At 38.5% G+C, this 17,461-nt stretch overlaps 1 protein-coding gene across 1 annotated transcript in view; it reads left to right on the top strand.

The window, feature by feature from the left end:
- Cubn (cubilin) overlaps window positions 1-17,461 on the top strand; it is a 281,227-nt gene that overhangs the window by 222,225 nt on the left and 41,541 nt on the right. The window contains exons 57-59 of the mRNA XM_047520823.1: window positions 6,605-6,805; window positions 8,242-8,371; window positions 12,407-12,624. Of these exons, the coding sequence (XP_047376779.1) occupies window positions 6,605-6,805; window positions 8,242-8,371; window positions 12,407-12,624 (549 nt within the window). The remainder of the gene's footprint in view (window positions 1-6,604; window positions 6,806-8,241; window positions 8,372-12,406; window positions 12,625-17,461) is intronic.

Below are 17,461 nucleotides of genomic sequence, written 5' to 3' on the forward strand. Positions count from 1 at the left end.
TCGCTAGTGAGAGGTGACCTCCTTTCCACTCACCACAAAGTAACTTGCTCTGAAAGTGTGTTATTTTATGTTGGCCTAAGACACTCTCTCTCAATATTTTTACATTTCCCAAACCAGCCATTCTATGGACCATTATTTATTTTGTAATCAGGTATTATTAAATGCTTATTTTTAACTTCCCAAATATTAAATAATTCCAAACTATATTTTTACAATCTTGTTATTCACATGGTGAAGCAGATGCCCTCAAGCTTCTGGAAAAATTATACTCTGTGTTTTTGCTTCATCAACAATAGGTAGGGCTGGGGATATGGCTCAGTTGGTAGAGTGCCTGCCTCGCAAGCACAAGGCCCTGGGTTCAATCCCCAGCACCGCAAAAAAAAAAAAAAAAAAAAAATAGGTAGATGAGGTAACTGAAGTCAAGCCTTCTATACATTTTTTTATCCTTATCATTAAAATTAGATAACAACCTCATCTTAGTAATGAGGAAGGTTTTAGTTTTGTTGTGGTTGTGGTTTGTGATGCTAAGGATGGAACCCGGGGCCTCCAGCATGCTATGCAAGTGCTCTACCACCCAGCTACAGCCCCAGCCCCCTGAAGGACTCCTGATGCAGGTTGGCTAGTAGAGTAGCATCTAGCGCATGGTGTGGAGGACTCCAAAAGACCAAGAGCTTTTTGCTCATTGTCCTCTAGAATGATCTCAAAAGTCCCAAGAAGGTTGGGCAAGATTTCCAGAGCAATCAGCTGGGAAGTCCTACCTACTGTTTGCCTGACTTCTCTTTGATGAACTTAGAAGTCCTGGTTTATACATCTACTACAATAATAAAAAATAATAAAAGGACAAAGGAAAGAAAATTTAGATTTATTTTTTGTCCTCTTTGTTCATCTGGAAGCCCAATAATTGAGTTTTGTCAGTTATTTCATCTCACATTTCTACCATTTTATAAGAAAAAAAAATGGCATTGCTCGACGACTTAGCATTTCTTCTGTTTGTTTTCTCAATTGCCTCTAAAGAATTCAGAATGTGGGCACATATCTCAATGCATTATTTTGGAAGGAACCGGGCCGTGGTTCTTTTGAAATATTTCCTATTGATATTTTATTCAAGTTGGCAGGACGCTGGAGGGGAGCATATGGCTTCTGTGAGATTCCCCATTTGCCTGTGACACGTGCTTTGTTTTAAGGCTTTGGCCTTCGCGCCGGATGGAGCTTGGCTCTGTCCTGGCATGTGCTTCCTTCTGCTGAGTCATTCCTCCATGGAGGACACCAGTTTTCATGCTTTTTGAGACAGGGGCCAGATGGAGCCATGGCTGCCTCTAAATCTCTCTCCTCTCTCTGGAACTCTTCTGCTCCACTCCCAAGACCTGACCTTATCTCTCATACTAAAACTTGCCAACTGAAGGATTCTCCCTCATCTTTAGTCATTTTTGGCATCTCCATCTCTATCTATCTGTGACTCTGAAGAAAAATTATGCTCCGGATCTAGATCCCACGAGTTGATGCTCTCTGTGCAATTACTCATCCTTTGTTTCCTTTCAACTCTCTCCAAGTTTTTAGAATCACGGTAGAATTCAGAATTAGACACCTTTCAGTAATAAAGCCCAGGAAAATGTAATAAAAATTACATTTCAACACATATCGAGCCTTACCCATATTGAACAATAAATAGGTTTTAAGGTTCTTCTGAAGGATGGAAAATAGTCATTAAAAACAAATCACAGAGAATTATTTAACAACTCAGAGTTTCAATGATAAATATATGTCAAGTCATTTCGTGAAAACAGAAGTAAAAGCAGTTATAACTTTCTGCCCCTAATGGGGGCTCTGGTCCAAGGACAGAGTATTGTCCTATTTCAGGATACTTCTCTTTCTGTCAAGTTCACGGGCCTGATTAAATGGCACCTCTTGGCCATAAACTCAACTTTATATCCACCTTACTCCTTGAAGATCTTCATCCAGACTTCTTTCCTAGACAGCAGTCACCCTCAGTTGCATTTAACTGTATTCAAGAGTTATGTGTATTATACAGTTTGTGTATATTTCGATGTATATGTAATTGGCTCCTCCTACCATCATAGAAAAATGTTTAATGTAATTATTTTCCGATGCCTGTGGTCTTTATCACCAAGTGCTTGTCCTGGACAAAGCAAGCTGATATTTTTTAAAATTTTTTAAAATTTGTTCTAATTAGTTGTACATGACAGCAGAATGCATTGATGCATTTCAATAAATCATACATAAATGGAGTATAATTTCTCATTTTTTTGGTTGTACATATTGTAGGATCATATCAGTCATGCACTCATATACGTATATGAGGTAATAATATCTATTTCACTCTCCTATTCTTTCCACCCTCATACCCTTTCTCCTTCCTTCCCTCCCCTCTACCTAATCTGAAGTAACTCTATTTTTCCCAAGTGCCCCCCCCCTTATTGTGAATTAGCTTCTGTATATCAGAGAAAACATTTGGCCTTTGGTTTTTGGGATTTGACTTATTTTGCTTAGCATGATATTCTCCAACTCCATCCATTTAACAGCAAATGCCATAGTTTCATTCTTCTTTAAAAATAAATAATATTCTATCATATATATATATGCCACATTTTCTTTATCCATTCATCAGTTGAAGAACATCTAGGTTGGTTCCATAGTTTAGCTATTGTGAATTGAGCTACTATAAGCATTTATGTGGCTGCATCCCTGTAGTATGCTGATTTTAAGTTCTTTGAGTATAAACCAAGGAGTGGGATAGCTGGGTCCAACAGTGGTTCCATTCCAATTTTTCTGAGGAATCTTCATACTGCTTTCCATAGTGGTTGCACCAATTTACATTCCCACCAGCAATGTATGAGTGTACTTTCCCCCCACATCCTCACCAACATTTATTGTTACTTGTATTCTTGATAATATCCATTCTGATTGGAGTGAGATAAAATCTTAGTTTTGATTTGCATTTCTCTAGTTGCTAGAGATGTTGAACATTTTTTCATGTATTTATTGATCAGTTGTATATCTTCTTCTGTGAAGTGTCTGTTCAGTTCCTTTAAGCTGATATTTTTAATTTAATATAGTGATATGATATATAGAGCTTGAGAAAAAGATATGTATGTAAATTACATAATACCTAGTGAGATGGTATTTACAACTCATTTTCTTGTTTATTTGTAACTCTTATTCTTTCTAGTCACTGGTATGTCCGTAGACTTAGGTAACTTGACGAAGTTCTAATATTAAGTAGATGTTTAATTTCTTATGGAAAAAAATTGTAAGAACATCCTACTTAAAGAAATGACCACTGGAAAGAATACAAGAATGTTTTACTTCATGAAACAATTGCCAAATAACTACAACTTTCAATTTTACCAAATCAGGTGTTGAGAACAAGCAGATGAGCCTGAATGATTTGTTTAGTTATTTAGTATTTTATTTCCATCTACCAAAAAATTCAAATTTGGGGCTGGGGAGATAGCTCAGTTGGTAGAGTGCTTGCCTTGTAAGCACAAGGCCCTGAGTTCGATCCCCAGCACCCCCCCCAAAAAAAAAAAATTCAAATTCTCTCTCAACTTGCTCTTCATCTTCTCAACAAATTTTCTTATTGTTGAATGTGAACTTTTATGGTTAATGAGTTTTTATATGTTTCACTATCCCACTGCTATTTCATGATAAACTGTCTATAATTGAACTAGTTTCTTTAATTATTTGGAAGCATAATCTAGAATAAGACACACTACCTTCTGTGTCACAGACTTTCTAAGCTAACTTCTATTGTGATAATCTACATCCTCAGACCAACAACTTAGAAACTAACTCTTTAAAACTGAAAGGACACCTTCAGAGCAGGTGACCAAAATGTGAGTCCAAGAGTCTAATCTTGTATTAGCAATATTTCCCTGCATTCTGTGATTTGGGATTTACAAGTGTGTCCATTGTTGCTAATTAAAGATATTTCTACAACCAATGCAGATTTTTTTTTTATTCTCAAACTTACCTACTCTGAAATTTTAAAGTTCCCATAGAGCTTTTGATGTCTTTAAAAAAGAATCTGAGTTGAAATTAAAGCACATAATTTGGCATTATTTAAACTATGAATTGGAATGTAATCTATTCCTTTCTTCTCCTATTTTCTCCATCCTATTGCTTCTGATTACATGATAGGGTTATTAAAATTAAGTCTTTTATATTTTTAACTTGTAGTTCAGTGCCCAACTAGAAGTTTTTTTTTTTAATTTTTTCATTGTAGATGGACACAATGCCTTTATTTTGTTTATTCATTTTTATGTGATGCTGAGGATCAAACCCAGTGCCTCACAGGTACAAGGCAAGTGCTCTACCACTGAACCACAACCCCAGACTAGAAGTATTTTTATTCCAGGATTATCAAAATAAGGAAATCCTTTAAGGTTAATTTGATAAATAGAATCTCAATCTGATACCTCAAGATTTCTTCAAGCTGGATAGAAACTTAGCTTATGAGCCAAATGTGTTCCTAACATTGCCTAAAGTTTAAATTGCATAAATCTTTTCTTTGCCTTTCTGTTCTTTGTTGTTGTTACCATGCTGGGAAATGCATGCAGGGCTTTGTGCATGCTGGGCAAATGCTCTACCACTAAACTATGCCCTCAACCCAAAACTGCCTAAATATTTTCTAATAAAAATATCAATTTTCCCTAGATAATACTCAAGTTCAAAAAGGGGAGGTGAATTCTTAAATGCATAGACTTATAAAAATGAATATATCTGTCAAGATTCTAAGTTAAAAAGGTGCAGGTTTAGCTAAGTGGGGCAGGTTTGCCAATGAATGGTGGCAGTGTAGAACTGGGAAGATTGTCAAATACCCAAAGTGCTGTGGGAGTGAGAATTCGTAACACCTTTTCAAAGGACCATTTGATAAACCAGGAGAAGAATCTTATCTTAGTCTTAGCAAGTCAAGCTCCAAAAAGTTATTGGAATGAAATCATAAGAAACGTCCTCAAATATTTATGCATAAGAATGTTGGCATTGACAATAATTTTAGTCATGAAAATGTGGAGAAGGTAGGACTTATCGACCATAGGGTGAATTTAGGTTGGCACATCGGCACGTTAGAATTTGATGTGGGCATTAATAAAATGCTTTAACAGGACTATCTAATCACAGAAAGTGCATGATGCCATGTTTTGTTAATCAAAATTGGGTTATGAAAGATGGTGCTCGGTATGATCCCAATTAATGTTTTAACAGTATATAATCACCTGTAAAAAGGAATATAATAGTAGTAAATGTCTTTTTAATTTCTTGTGTGTGCTGCTTAAGTTTTTCTTAGAAAAGTCTAGAGAACATATTTATTTTGTAATTTGAAAACAAAACCATGATGGGTACTTTTACAATCATGAAAGCCTTAAGCTCTTGTGGTTTCTTTGAACATTGAAAATGGCTGTTCAATAAATACTAAGGAATTTCTAACGATCTCTCCGTGGTGGGAGTCTCATCTCCACAAGAGTTTTGAGCAAAGTTCTCAACAGCAGTGTTATTGAACCTTGGGGCTGGGTAGTTTTTGTTGTAGCAGGAGGCCCCGTGTGGAATGGTCCTGTACTTGTGTCATATCTAGCAACGTCCCTGGTTTCTATCCCACTCTCCAGTGTGCAAAAAATGTCTTCAGTTAGAGCCAAATATCCCCTGGGAGGCAAAACTGTCCCCAGTTTGTCATCATGGAATTGAAGGAGCCATTTCATAAAGGAAGAAAATCCAGGATTGTTTCAGGGAATTCCTCCACTGCACAGATCTACCTGGTTGCGCAGGCCTCTGTTTTGTATGCAGGGTAAATATCGTTTCCTTAGGAAACAAAGTTCAGCATAGACATTCCGAAATGTCTCTTGATTCTCGTGTTAATTTCCTATCAGCTGCATGAATCATCACAACATTTTGTTTACAGTGTTGATTTTGTGGTTTCTGATCTTTTTGAAGTACTCAATGATTTATTGTAAATCTTGTTTTTATAAATTTAACGTAATTCACCATTCACAGTGACACCTAGAAACATAGATATTTTATTAATTGTTTAATATATATTCTTAATAGAAATTCTAAGGAATAGCATTATGAGGCCAAATTATTTCATTTTAATGATTTTTTTTTTTTTTTTTTCCTGAGACGGGGGTATTTCTGTATTGCCCAGGAAGGTCTCAAACTCTCCTGGGCTTTTTTTTTTTTTTTTTTTTAATTGGTTTTAATTAGTTATATATAACAGTAGAAAGCATTTTAGAACATTGTACACAAATGAAGCACAACTTCTCATTCCTCTGTCTGTACATGGTACAGTGTCACACTGGTCATGTAATCATACATGTATATTCTGACTTTTATTTATTTTTTATTTATTTATTTTTTGGTACTGGGGATTGAACTCAGGGGCACTCGACCACTGAGCCACATCCCCAGCCCTATTTTGTATTTTATTTAGAGACAGGGTCTCACTGAGTTACTTAGTGCCTCATTTTTGCTGAGGCTGGCTTTGAACTCGAGATCCTCCCGTCTCAGCCTCCTGAGCTGCTGGGATTACAGGCGTGGGCCACTGCACGGGGCTCTTCTGATCTTAATGCTGGTTGTTTCCTGCCCTGCACAGCTCGCTCAGCCATCACCGGAAGCTGTGAGAATGACGGCCTGCAAATTGTCAGAGGTCACAGTCTCTCCTCCACACCTGTTGCTACCGTGTGTGGTGATGAGACCTTGGATCCCATCACCTTGGCGGGTCCAGTGCTGCTGAACTTCTACTCCAACGCACACATCACGGACCTGGGATTCAAGTTTTCCTATAGCATAACCAGTAAGTAGCTAGAACCGTGCCGTTTGGAATTTTGTTTTTCTTGAGTAATTTGCACAAGGAGTTTTTATTGTGATTCATACATCACCAAATTGAAGATTCAGAGACATTAAGGGAAAAACTCATAAATTAGGTATGTGGAAAAAATACGTAGACATCTTTTTCTTAAAAAAGAGAACTTTGTGAACTTTGGCTAGACCTACTCTTTGAAAAGCAGATGAATAATTGGGCTCTACTTTGTAATTTAAGCTAAAATGAATGTTCTTGCTGTCTTTAGTTTTTTGTGTACATTACTTAAAGATGGCTTTTGGCCTGAATTATCCTGAATTATTCAGATGCCTATTTTATTCCCCCAGTCACTTTATTAATATGAAAAATAACATAAATTTAGAAGAAATACAAGAGAATGATCTTTATGATCTTCTGATTGGAAGGCAAGAATTTTTTAAACAATATGCAAAATGCAGAAACCAATTCTGCTATAATTTACAATTTCTCTGTACCAAAGGCAAAATGAGAAGACAGGACACAGACTGGGTAACACCTTTGTAGCTACCAAGAAAATCTTAAGATTGTGTTTCTGTAACTCAAATGGTCTTTTCCCCTCCTTCTGGGTCAGTTTGCTGACTTCATTTTTTCCACAATTGTGAAACTGGCACATGAATCTTGTAAAACATTTCCTGACTTTGTTTTGTCTTTGCTTGATCAAATCTATGGCTAAACGTAGAAAGTTAAATAATTTCCCTTCAAATAAATTTATTTTCTCATCCACAGAGAAGACTAAAGTTGTCTGGTTACCCTGAAAAAGGACTACATAATTTGTTTACAATAGTTTTTATCTGAATCCTGAGCTCCAACATTTGTAAATTCTGTGTGCTGGAGGTCTATTGGCACCAACTGAACAGAACTGAACATTAATATTTCTTCCCTTACTGTCTTGTTGCATAAAGAGAAGGGTTGATTGCTTTATTCTTTTGACAGAACCTCTGCTTTGGAAAGAACCCTTGCTTCCTATTCTTCTGCTCTTTAATTCCACATTTTCATAAAACATGGTAGGCAAGTTTGTAAGTCTCACTCTGAGAGTGTTGCTGATGCTGACTTCAAATCTCAACAGTGTATGAAAATGGAAGTTATTTAAGCCCCAATGCATAAAATGTTATTTCTCTGACCGTTAATTTGACTCAGACTTATTCTTTTCCAAAACATGCCTTAAAATATTCTTCCCTGTCTCTCCTCCCTTACCTTCTCTTGTTTTTCTTTCCAGTGGAAAAAAATCAGAATCGTTTGTATACACAATGAAGGGGTATTAATTTCTCTTAAGAAAAATAATTAAGAGCTCTCCTATGGAAAAATGTGCGCTCATAGGAAAACCTGAAAATTATTTTTTCATGCTTGAGTAAGAAGCGTGTTCTCTACATGTTCCTTGGCTTCTATTGCAGCCTGCGGTGGTACGTTCAACTTCTCCAGCGGGATCATCAGGAGTCCTTCTTACTTGCAATCTGACTACCCCAACAATCTCTACTGTGTGTACACTATCACTGTGAGAAACGACAGAGTGGTTCTGCTCAAGTACGTGACACAGATTTGCTTTCTTTTTTTTTTTTTTTTTTAATTTTTGGTACCAGGGATTGAACCCAGTGGGGCTACATCCCCAGCCCATTTTTGTACTTGATTTAGAGACAAAGTCTCACTGAGTTATTGAGGGCCTCACTAAGTTGCTGAGTCTGGCTTTGAATTCGCGATCCTCCCACCTCAGCCTCCTGAGCTGCTGAGATTACAGGCATGCACCACCATGCCTGGCCAGATTTGCTCTCTTAAGAAAATACTTTTACCTTTATTCACACATACAAAAACAAAAACCCTGTTCCTTTACCAATAGCATTGATTGACAACAGTGGTCCATAAGGAAATCAAGAAGAAGGAAGAGTAAGGTTCCCAAGTGATAACAAAACCTGAGACATGGACCCACCCTCCACGCAAGCCCGTGCTAACTGAGGGGCCAACTGGCACTCCACCAGTTAAAACAGTTGTAACTCTCCAGCAGTTACAAAAGAGCTTCATACAATGGGTTGTCAAGTTATAAGCTTGTCTAGAAACCAAAGCGGGTAGGAAATGCTACTAAAAGCAGTTGACATCTGCTGGGAATTTGTGATACAGGAGAAACTTTATTAACATTTTCCTTAATTGTTTTATTTTGTTCTTAAAACAGTCATGAGATAGATCTATCTCACATTTCACCAGAGAGAAAACAGAGACTCAGCAGGGTCACATAACTTTCCCAAAGTAACACACATTTAAGAGTCACAATCTGAGTCCATGTCCTGTTTTCTCCAAGATCATATCCTTAATATTTCCCTATGATGTCTCTCAAAGATCAATTTTCTAACTGCTAAGAAATTGATTATCGTTCATGAATCAGAACACCTCCCAGGTTGCACTGTAAGAGTTACATTATGTCATTAGTAAGTTCTCCCCTGATGAGAGAAGGGCATGCAGCCTGACATTCTCCAGAGGGATGAAGTTCAAGACTGCTTCCACCAGATACGGTATATTTCTAGCACCTGTGGTTCAGTGACACACAGCACCTGGTAGGAAACACTGAAAGTTGGTGTTCCACAGGATTTTCCACATAAATCTACAGGATTTCCCTGACAGGCTGGGACCACACCTGTCTGCCTCTTTCCTATGGGCTGTGATCACTTTTTGCCCTAGGGAGCATCAGCTGAGCCCTAGGGCACTCTGGCTCCTGTATCAGAGAGTAAGTGCTCTACAGACGTAACCTTGAAGAAAATTGCAGAATGCACCTGGGACTATTTGTAAGGAAATCCTGTCCCAGGGACCAAAAGTCCCTAAGTTTAGGGACAAAAAAAGAGCAAAACCTGACCCATGGCCAGGAGTGAGGAGTCCTGGAAAGGGGATGCGTGCCCAGGAATAGAAGCACCAAGGATGATTCTTCCTACTGTTGCTGTGGCAGCGTTTGTTTCTCACAAGTGCAGGGTTCATGTCTTTCTTGGTCAGTTCAGGCTGCTGTAACAAAATACCACATACTGGGCACTTAAAACAACAAAAATTTTCATAGTTTTGGAGGCTGGGAAGCCCAAGATCAAGGCAGTTTCAGCATTGGACGAGGGTCACTTTCTGCCTTATAGAAGGTTTCTTCTTGCTGTGTCCTTAGTGGTAGAAGGGGTGAGGGTCTCTCTTGGGCTTATTTTATAAAGGCACTGAATTCCTTTCATTAAGGCACTTCCCCAGGACCTAACCACCACCCAAATCTCCACTTCCTAATACCATTACCCTGGGGGTGAGGATTTCAACATAGGAATTTGGGGCATATAAACCTTCAGACCATGGGTGATAAGTATATCCACTCATATAGATATGACACATATGATATCCATATAAAACATATACATATATTTGTTATGTTCTAGCCTTGGATCCTGGAGTTCACCATAGTCATAGTTCACACCTACATGTTTAGATATTAATTAATCTATTTATTTATTATTTAAGAACCTACATTCTGTGAAAGATAGTATTCTGGGTGCCATGAGGATAGAGACATTGGTAAAACATATATCCACCTACCTAGGCTCTAAAAAGATGCTGGCCACATAAGGTTTCCTGTTAATTGGTTTTTCCAGATGTCCTCTGGGAAAATGATATAAAATAAAAGCCAAAATAGGTTTGGGTTCCCTTGGAAACTCAGAATTTATCTTTCTTTGTGGATTCTTATTTTGGAAAAACAATTGTGTTGTCTATGGAGAATAAAAACAAACCTAGGGTGGTTGGAAATGATCTTGCTATTGTTCTGCCTGGTCTTCTTTGACAAAAACATTAAATATCACACACAGCAGAAGAAAAGCAAGAATTTTTTTCAACCTGATCTTTATCATCAGTTTGAAAACATTCCACCAACCAACACATTTTAGGGGAAAAAAATATATACTGATTCGTTTAAATTTAAGATTCTTAAAAGGAAGTATTTAATTGTTGAGTATTTTAAAAATTATTCCATATTATTGTGTTATTTATTAATACTGCTAGTGAAAAAAATGAGAAGCAGAAGAACCTACAAAAATAAGGGCAGGATATCAAATAATTCAAACAAAATTTTAAAAATAAGCCTACTGTAAAAATTCTGAAGTACAACCAGGAGGAAGACTTGCTTGTTTGGAACTCTGAGAATAGTTACTCAAAATGATAAAGACCTAGGTTAAAATACTGTGAAGGCCATCAAGGAAAAGTTAGGGGTGTATTCATAAGGAGAGGTTAGAAGCAATAGCAAAGAACCCCAAGGCATACTAGGGAAACCAGTTTGACTCCACAGGTTTATTTCTCGTTTGTACAAGTGTGTTCAACATGACCCAGCAAGGAGGCTCTGCTTATCATGGTCACTTGGTATCCCAGGCTGATGGAAGATTCATTTCTACATTTGTTTCCATGATCATCCCTGCACTGGGGAGGCAATGTATCAAAATCAGTCTTAGTTTCAAAAAGTTCTTCCCTAAAGTGATGTTTACATTTCCATGGTCAAAGCAAGCGCTGCAGACACAGCAAATCTCAGCATGTGCACCTAAGGGTGACCCTACCAGGTGTCAGGAAGGCAGAGCAGGACTAGCGGAGCAAGTTCCAGTGACGACCACCATGACTCTAAATGTGAAATCTTATTAAGGTAATCAAATGAGACTCAACAGAATTTAGTTCATTCTTTTCTACCAGAGTTTATATGTTTATATCTTTCATGAGAAACAATTATTTCATATCTTCTTTTTAAAATCATCATCATAACTTCATTTTATTGAACATCTACTGTCTACCAGATGCTAGAGTTTGTTTTTTACATATTGTTGTACTTAACCTTCTATGAAGTCCATTTCAAAAGAGGGAAACAAAGACTGAGAACAAGAACGAAGCTATGATTCTAAAACCTGCATTTCTTTTATTCTATGACATTAGCATTCTTTCCAGAAGTAAAGAATAGGAAAATAGTACCCCTTTATTTTACAAACTACCAAGAGTACATTCCATGTTCCTAGTGAGACTAAAAAAACTAAAGTGTTGCGGGAATGATAGGTATTATTAGTTCAACCTATCAAAACATGATCTCAAATGGATTTTAATATGTCCCAGGCTATCAATTCCTTGAATGTGAGACTGTATCTCACTCACCTATAAATTCCCAGCTCCTATCACAGTTTTTGACATATCCTAGTTACTCAAAAAAATCTGGTTAAACTTTTTGTAGTGTCTCATTTATAAAATTTCCTGCTAGGCATGGTGGTGGCACGTGCCTGTAATCCCAGCAGCTCAGGAGGCTGAGACAGAAGGATCATGAGTTTAAAGCCAGCCTCAGCAAAAGTGGGGTGCTAAGCATCTCAGTGAGACCCTGTTTCTTAATAAAATACAAAATAGGACTGGGGATGTGGCTCAGTGGTTGAGTGCAATCCCTGGTATCAGAAAAAAAAAAAATCCTACCAAAGTGAAGCTTAGGCATTGTGCTATCAGTTTTTGGGGTGTGTGTGTGAAGGACTAAAAGACTAAAAGTACAATTTAATGGGCATCCAACGGAGAACATGAGCATTAACAAGGTTGGTTTCACAGGTTTGGCGATTTTAACGTGGTTCCCTCCACCTTCTGCTCCCATGACTACCTGGCGGTTTATGATGGTTCCAACATCAGTGATCCCCTTCTTGGAAAATTCTGCGGTTCCAAGCTCCCCCCAACCATTAAGAGCAGCAATAACAGCATGGTCCTGGTATTTAAGACAGATTCTTTTCAAACAGCAAGAGGCTGGAGGGTAATTTTCCGGCAGACATTAGGTAAGAATTTTGGACTTGTGCATCTTTTCATGACTCTTACTGTTCTGCTGTAATTTTTTTCCCCCTTTCTAACTGCAGTTGCTTTCCATTTAAGCCTAGAGGACTATCTTTCATAAAGCCTTGGTTTTAAAAATTATGTATGAGGTATGTTGGTTTAAAAAAAAATCCAACACACAAAAAGGAAAAAACACAAAGAAAAAAAAATAAAAAAGACAAAAACAACAACAGAAAACACCATTAAACAAACTTACCTCTCCAGCATACAAAGGCAGATCGGCCTCCCCAAGTACCCTCAGATGAGACCCATACTTCATATGATCAACTACAGAAAGAGCGAAGAAGGAAGGTCCCGTTGACCTCACCAACTTTGCCCTAAAATGGGGAAGAGTCTTGGAGAATTTTAAGTATCCACCTTATGGCCAGACCTGATTATCCAAAAAGAAGGCTGGAGGGCCCTACAACCTGAGAAGGAAGAAGCTTCTCACAGAAACTCTGATGGGAAATATCTGAGACTTAAACTAATGCACGTGGGAAAGGAGGCAGAGGAAGGGGTAGAACTCTCACAGGGGCTGAGGAGGTAGAACCCATCAGAAGTACAGCTTTTGGAGTCTGGTGATATGTTACACCAGGATGTGGGAGTTGGAGTCAGCTCTTAGGGGTGATTTATAGAGTGGTGGTACCTTAGACTAAGTTTAGGGTGAAAGCTGTCATGTTTATTTTGGTGCGTTTGGGATTGAGGGCCTGTTGGGTATCTAAATGGAGCTATCAAGGAGCAAGTTGAAGCTTGAGAAGCCATTTGAACTGCAGACAGTGGTCTTGAAAATATCAGGAGGTGGCAGGTAAAGCTAGGTGTGAAGGTAATTTGAAAATATCACCCCAGTTTATTGCCACTGCGAGTAAGATAATTATCTATATAAAGTTGGCCTAAAAGTTTGAGTCATTTAAAATAAAAGATAATCAGGTCTCTGTTTATCTATACTCATAACATCAAGGCATAATTTCTATTTGACTCTGGAAAGTGTTTTGACTCTTCCATTTGCATATGAATGTGATTAATGTTCTTAAACTTAACAATTCCCTGTATTTCCCCGTGCTCTTTCCAACAATAATAATCCTGACTCACTTTTCCAAATCAACCTTTCCTTCCCTTCCTCTTTCTTTCATTCTCCCTGTGTCTGTCCCTCCCTCCCTCCCTTCCTTCCTTCCCTCCTTCCTTTCTTCCTTTTCTTTCTTTTACCAGAGATTGAACCCACAGGTCCTTAACCACCAAGTCACATCCCCAGCTTCTTTTATGTTTCATTCTGAGACAGGGTCTTACTAAGTTGCTTAGGTCCTCACTAAATTGCTGAGTCTGGTTTTGAACTTGAGATCCTCCTGCCTCAGCATCCCAAGCCACTGGGATTATAGGCACACACCACCACACCCAGCTCAACTCTTTCTCTTCATCCCAAAATGTGAGTAAGCTTCACCTCTCTGACACAAAAGCAGATTACCTGAAACTTCTTTACATTTGGCCTGTTCATTTGTGTGTGTGTGTGTGTGTGTGTGTGCACGCGCGCGCACACGCACACACATTTCCTGAAGGAAGGAGTTAGACATCTGTGTTTGGAAAGTGTCCCCATAAACTGCAGATGACATTGTATCAGAAAATCACTTTGCAGCCTAGCCTACCTAGCTGTGTCAGCAGTAACTAGAGAGCAAGTCTCATGGACAGGCAAGAATTGTCGTAATTGAGTGGTCTAAGAGAAGTGGCATACCTAACAGAGGGGTACCTTGAAAATTAATTTCCTTTGGAGTTACCTGGCGCTGAAGAGCTCACATATTCTTGCCTTTAGCACAGTCTTTAAAATCCAATGGCACGGTGTATGTTTGCATTTGCTCTGCTGCCTGCTTTCGAGTTGTTTCATTTTTTTCCATTGAAATAGCCACCCGGAAGCTCTGCACACTGCTGTCATAGGCACGAAGCCCCCCACCTTAACCAGGGCTCCCCAGCCTCATTAAATTACCATGTCTTTCTGAGTTACACAGAAGACTTCTTTAGACTGAGTGTGATTTTACTGAACTGAAGTAACACAGAAGCAAAAAAATGTACACTGTCAGGGACATTGTCCCTGCATGAGTCACTGAACACTTAGAGTAAATTACTGTTTTCCTTGATCTTAGAGAAAAGGTTGAAGTGGAGAGAGCAGAAAAGGAATTTCATTACTCACTAGCACTGTGCTGCCAATGTATTTCATGAGAACTTTTACCTCTTGTCAATTGTATAAGTGCCATCGCCTGGTTGGAGATATTTAAGGCATGATTTTAATGAATCTTTAATGATAATTTTTTTAACCAAAAACCTAAGTATTACAACTTTGTATTAGGTCCTACAAAGCTTTAAAACCCACATTTACAGATCATTTTAAATAATTTTCCATTCTTATTGGTTGTATGAAGAAATGGGGAATCAACAACAAAAGTAGCTTTAATTCAAGGGTTTATGTAATCTTTTAGTTACAGATGTGGATAAACACAAGTTAGACGTGGCTAATAGGATACACTTTCCACCTTGAGCTCCTCTGTTTAAAACCACCCAGGCCTTCTTGTAAAAAAGGGAAAGCAACTTTGTGGACCAGACAGCACATTTTCATTTCCAAGGCTCTCAATTCACCTAGAAAAGAACATCCTCACTGAGTAAATAATTGATGTGAAGAGGAGATGGTCGGAGTCTGTAACATTTCCATTTAGCTCTATCTTGACTAAACCCCCAAGTGGAGTTTTGCAGCTTTGCTGTTAAGATTACACACTTGGCAATATTTTATGTACATCTGCCTTAATTTTCCAGAAGTCAGAAAATAGCTCAGTTTATTTAATTATGTATTTATGCACAAAGTTCTCCTTGGCGTTTGTTATATTTGTATTGTAGTGGGTCAGAATGAATTGGTGGACGTATCCCCTAGTTGCCAATTGCTATGTGCGTATTGATTAGAATGTCATGGAATTCCTGCTGTTAGAGCCCAAGTGTGGGATGTGAGGTGAGGAGAGAGCAAAGCAAGGGTGACTGAGGAGCTAACATCTATCCATAATGCAAATTTCCTGTGCATTTCAACACTACATGGATGATTGATCTTGAATGACTGACAACCAGAAAAAAAATCATACAGGGCTTCAAGGACCTGTGAAACTGAAACGACCTATCATCTGAGCATTTTTCTGGACCACGTGCCTAGCTTTCATCAGATGTCCAGTGACTCTGTGATCTCACAAAGTTTAAAAAGCCACTGGTTCTGTGGATTTGGCTGAAGCAGGTGTGCCGTGCAGGGCAGAACTGAACTTACGTACCCGTTAATCTAGCAACCTCTGCTAGATTAGCTTCAGCTGTGACTCTGTGCTGTGTGTCACAAAGTGCTTTGCACTTGTGTGGTTTTAATGGTCACATCCATTTTTTCTTACTGGGTTGCTCTCACACCAAAGCCGTTGCTCAGCTGGGCTTTGCATGGCACACTAGTTACATTATACGCTGACCTTCTAGCTATAGGATCCGACTGGGGATTTTAAGTTCATGTGTTTCCTGGGCAGCATCATTGTCATTTCATTTTTTTTTCCTGAAACATTACCTTCTGTACCACTTTAGCAGAACTTCAGTACGCACAAACGAACTTGGCACAAGTAGGTTCTAAGGCATTTAAGTCAGGAGAGTGAGGAGTGCCCCCTGCAGGATGACTCATCATAGAAGGACAAGGTCCTGTCCCAGAAGGAGACAGCAATCCATGTCAGGGACAAGCAACATCAGTGGTGGGGAACAGGACTCAGGACTTGGAGTCTCCTGTTACCCACAGCCCACGTGCTGAGGATGGGGGCCACTCTCTTCCATCATCTGGGGCGTTTGTCATATGAAGAATGAGTCAGGTGGCATTAGGGTCAGACTCTGAACCTTTGCTATGAGATCGAGGCAAAAATATCAAAACGCATGTCTAACAAGGACACACTGAATCATTGTCCACCAAAGATAGAAATAGAGCCCAAAGGGAGAGCTATAGATCAGGATTCAGTGGCCATGATCCAGTTGATTCATTATGTCCCTGCCTGGTGAGATGGCATTAGAAAAGTCCTACAACATTTCTGAGCTCAATTTTTATCCACTAAGAAAGATCAATCTGAAATATTGCCTCTTTCTGTCTTTTAAGATAGAAAGTTAATTCCTGTAAAGCACCTGAGCTGTCAAAGAGGAAGATAACATGTTAGAAAGTAATGGTAAAGTTCCAAATTTCTATAAGACTCCAACCTGCCCACCCCGCCACCCCCACCCCCGTGGAGGGTGACTGAAGGGGGGCAATGGAAAGAGTCACCGTTCTCAACAGTAGCTCTTCAAAGTGAATGATTTCTTTTTCCTTCATACCCACTTTGCACCAACATCTAATTATGAAGTCCTCAAGTACATTTTACAACTTAAATCTGAAATCAAAAGCTAAATTCTAATTAAATCCTAAGACCTTGCAGAGGCCTAGCACATAATTTTTACTTCATCAGTACTGACTGTATGAATGAATTAAAGAATAAAAGGGTAATTTATGCCTACTTCAAAATTATATTTTATTATGAGACATATACCATGTATTATATATTATATCTCAATTCAACTTATTTTCAAATCCAATGTGGTTAACATAGTTGAGTTGTTGTACAGGGAGGTAAATGGAATCCCTTTATCCAGTGTTAGGAACAGTGTGGACCAGGCTCAACATTTGGGTCCTGTGTTTGGTCTCCGGATTTTTACTTGTTATCTTAACATTTGGGATATATCTTTCAAACATGGTGAAAGAACACAGTTGGGAGTGGTGGGGGGAAGTTGAGG

Source organism: Sciurus carolinensis, chromosome 12, assembly GCF_902686445.1.
Source record: "Sciurus carolinensis chromosome 12, mSciCar1.2, whole genome shotgun sequence".
NCBI classification, from domain to species: domain Eukaryota; kingdom Metazoa; phylum Chordata; class Mammalia; order Rodentia; family Sciuridae; genus Sciurus; species Sciurus carolinensis.